The 2,181-nt window shown below is 46.4% G+C and overlaps 1 protein-coding gene across 3 annotated transcripts in view; it reads right to left on the bottom strand.

The window, feature by feature from the left end:
• Window positions 1-1,194: 1,194 nt before the first annotated feature.
• LOC127928024 (cdc42-interacting protein 4 homolog) overlaps window positions 1,195-2,181 on the bottom strand; it is a 57,198-nt gene continuing 56,211 nt past the window's right edge. The window contains exon 15 of one of the 3 annotated variants that reach the window (XM_052514926.1): window positions 1,195-2,086. In XM_052514926.1, the coding sequence (XP_052370886.1) occupies window positions 1,947-2,086 (140 nt within the window). In that variant the 3' untranslated portion in view covers window positions 1,195-1,946. The remainder of the gene's footprint in view (window positions 2,087-2,181) is intronic. The other 2 variants (XM_052514928.1, XM_052514927.1) reach the window with 2 other exon arrangements.

Here is a 2,181-nt window from a genome sequence, read left to right as displayed (position 1 = left end):
CAGTCGGTAACCATAACAACCACAGACGTGGTCAGAGAATCAGACAACCAATAAGAACCTCAGAAACATTTAAAAACTGACCAGTTTCACATACAGGCAGCGTCCCAATCGCCCCCCTATTCCTCATAGGCCTCTGATCAAAATTAGTGCACTATATAGGGAATATGGCCCTGGTCAACAGTAGTGTACTATATAGGGAATAGGGCTCTGGTCTAAATTAGTGCACTATATAGGGAATAGGGCTCTGGTCTAAATTAGTGCACTATATAGGGAATAGGGCTCTGGTCTAAATTAGTGCACTATATAGGGAATAGGGCTCTGGTCTAAAGTAGTGCACTATATAGGGAATAGGGCTCTGGTCTACAGTAGTGCACTATATAGGGAATATGGCCCTGGTCAAAATTAGTGTTCTATTTAGGGAATAGGGCTCTGATCAACAGTAGTGTACTATATAGGGAATAGGGCTCTGGTCTATAGTAGTGTTCTATTTAGGGAATAGGGCCCTGATCAACAGTAGTGTACTATATAGGGAATAGGGCTCTGGTCTATAGTAGTGTTCTATATAGGGAATAGGGTATAATTTGGGATCTAGCCACTCTTCTGATGAGAGAACGTGACAAACAAGTCCACTATATAGGGAATAGGGCCCTGATCAAGTACACTATATAGAACACAGGGTGGTGTTTGGGACGCAGGTCCATAAAATAGTGGCTTCACCATCCAGCTGATAACTATTTCATCCAAATCTGATAACTAGGATAGCAGTTATTTAATATAAAAACAATCACAATGTCATGGCAACTAATGATCTGTGATTAGGTAATTATAGGGGGGGAGGAATGGGACTGGGAGAGAGGGGTGGAGGGAGAGGAGGAGAGATGGAGAGAGGAGGATGAAGAGGTAGAGTGAGAGAGGTAGAGAGAGAGGGGTGGAGGGAGGAGGATGAAGAGGTAGAGAGAGAGGTAGAGGGGAAGAGAGGTAGAGAAAAAGAGAGAGAGGTAGAGAGAGAGGTAGAGAAAGAGAGAGGTAGAGAGGAAGAGAGAGAGGGGTGGAGGGAGGAGGATGAAGAGGTAGAGAGAGAGGTAGAGGGGAAGAGAGGTAGAGAAAAAGAGAGAGAGGTAGAGAGAGAGGTAGAGAAAGAGAGAGGTAGAGAGGGAGGAGGATGAAGAGGTAGAGAGAGAGGTAGAGGGAAAGAGATGTAGAGAAAAAGAGAGAGGTAGAGAGAGGTAGAGGTAGAGAGAGAGAGGAAGAGAGAGAGAGGTAGAGGGGAAGAGAGGTAGAGAAAAAGAGAGGTAGAGAGAGAGGGGTGGAGGGAGGAGGATGAAGAGGTAGAGAGAGAGGTAGAGGGAAAGACATGTAGAGAAAAAGAGAGAGGTAGAGAGAGGTAGAGGTAGAGAGAGAGAGGAAGAGAGAGAGAGGTAGAGGGGAAGAGAGGTAGAGAAAAAGAGAGGTAGAGAGAGAGGTAGAGAAAGAGGTAGAGAGGAAGAGAGGTAGAGAAAAAGAGAGGTAGAGAGAGAGGTAGAGAAAGAGAGAGAGGTAGAGGGGAAGTGAGGTAGAGAAAGAGAGAGAGAGGTAGAGAAAGAGAGAGAGGGTAGAGGGGAAGTGAGGTAGAGAAAGAGAGGTAGAGAGAGAGGTAGAGAAAGAGAGAGAGGTAGAGAAAAAGAGAGGTAGAGAGAGAGGTAGAGAAAGAGAGAGAGAGAGGTAGAGAGGAAGAGAGAGAGAGGTAGAGGGGAAGAGACGTAGAGAAAAAGAGAGAGGTAGAGAGAGGTAGAGGTAGAGAGAGAGAGAGGTAGAGGTAGAGGTAGAGAGAGAGAGGAAGAGTGAGAGAGGTAGAGAGAGTAAGAGACACACAGAATGGAAGTCCTTGGCTGAAAGGAGTGTGTGTCCGTCCGTCCGCGTGTGTGTGTTAAATCGGTGTATCCATGTGTGTGTGTGTGTGTTATTGTCTAGAATTTGACGTAGGATGAGGGGATGTATCCTTCGTCTCCGTTGGCTCGTAGAACCCTCATCCATCCATCTCCTTTATCACTCTCCATCACACTGAGCTGCTCGCCTTCTGTTATAGACACTGTCCCCTGACTGGACCCTGGAGACACACACACACTAGTTATAGACACTGTCCCCTGACTGGAACCTGGAGACACACACACACTAGTTATAGACACTGTCCCCTGACTGGAC

This window comes from Oncorhynchus keta, unplaced genomic scaffold (assembly GCF_023373465.1).
Source record: "Oncorhynchus keta strain PuntledgeMale-10-30-2019 unplaced genomic scaffold, Oket_V2 Un_scaffold_2010_pilon_pilon, whole genome shotgun sequence".
Taxonomy (NCBI): Eukaryota; Metazoa; Chordata; class Actinopteri; order Salmoniformes; family Salmonidae; genus Oncorhynchus; species Oncorhynchus keta.
The sequence above is the reverse complement of the archived record's forward strand: the minus strand, read 5'-3'. Positions and strand labels throughout refer to the sequence as shown.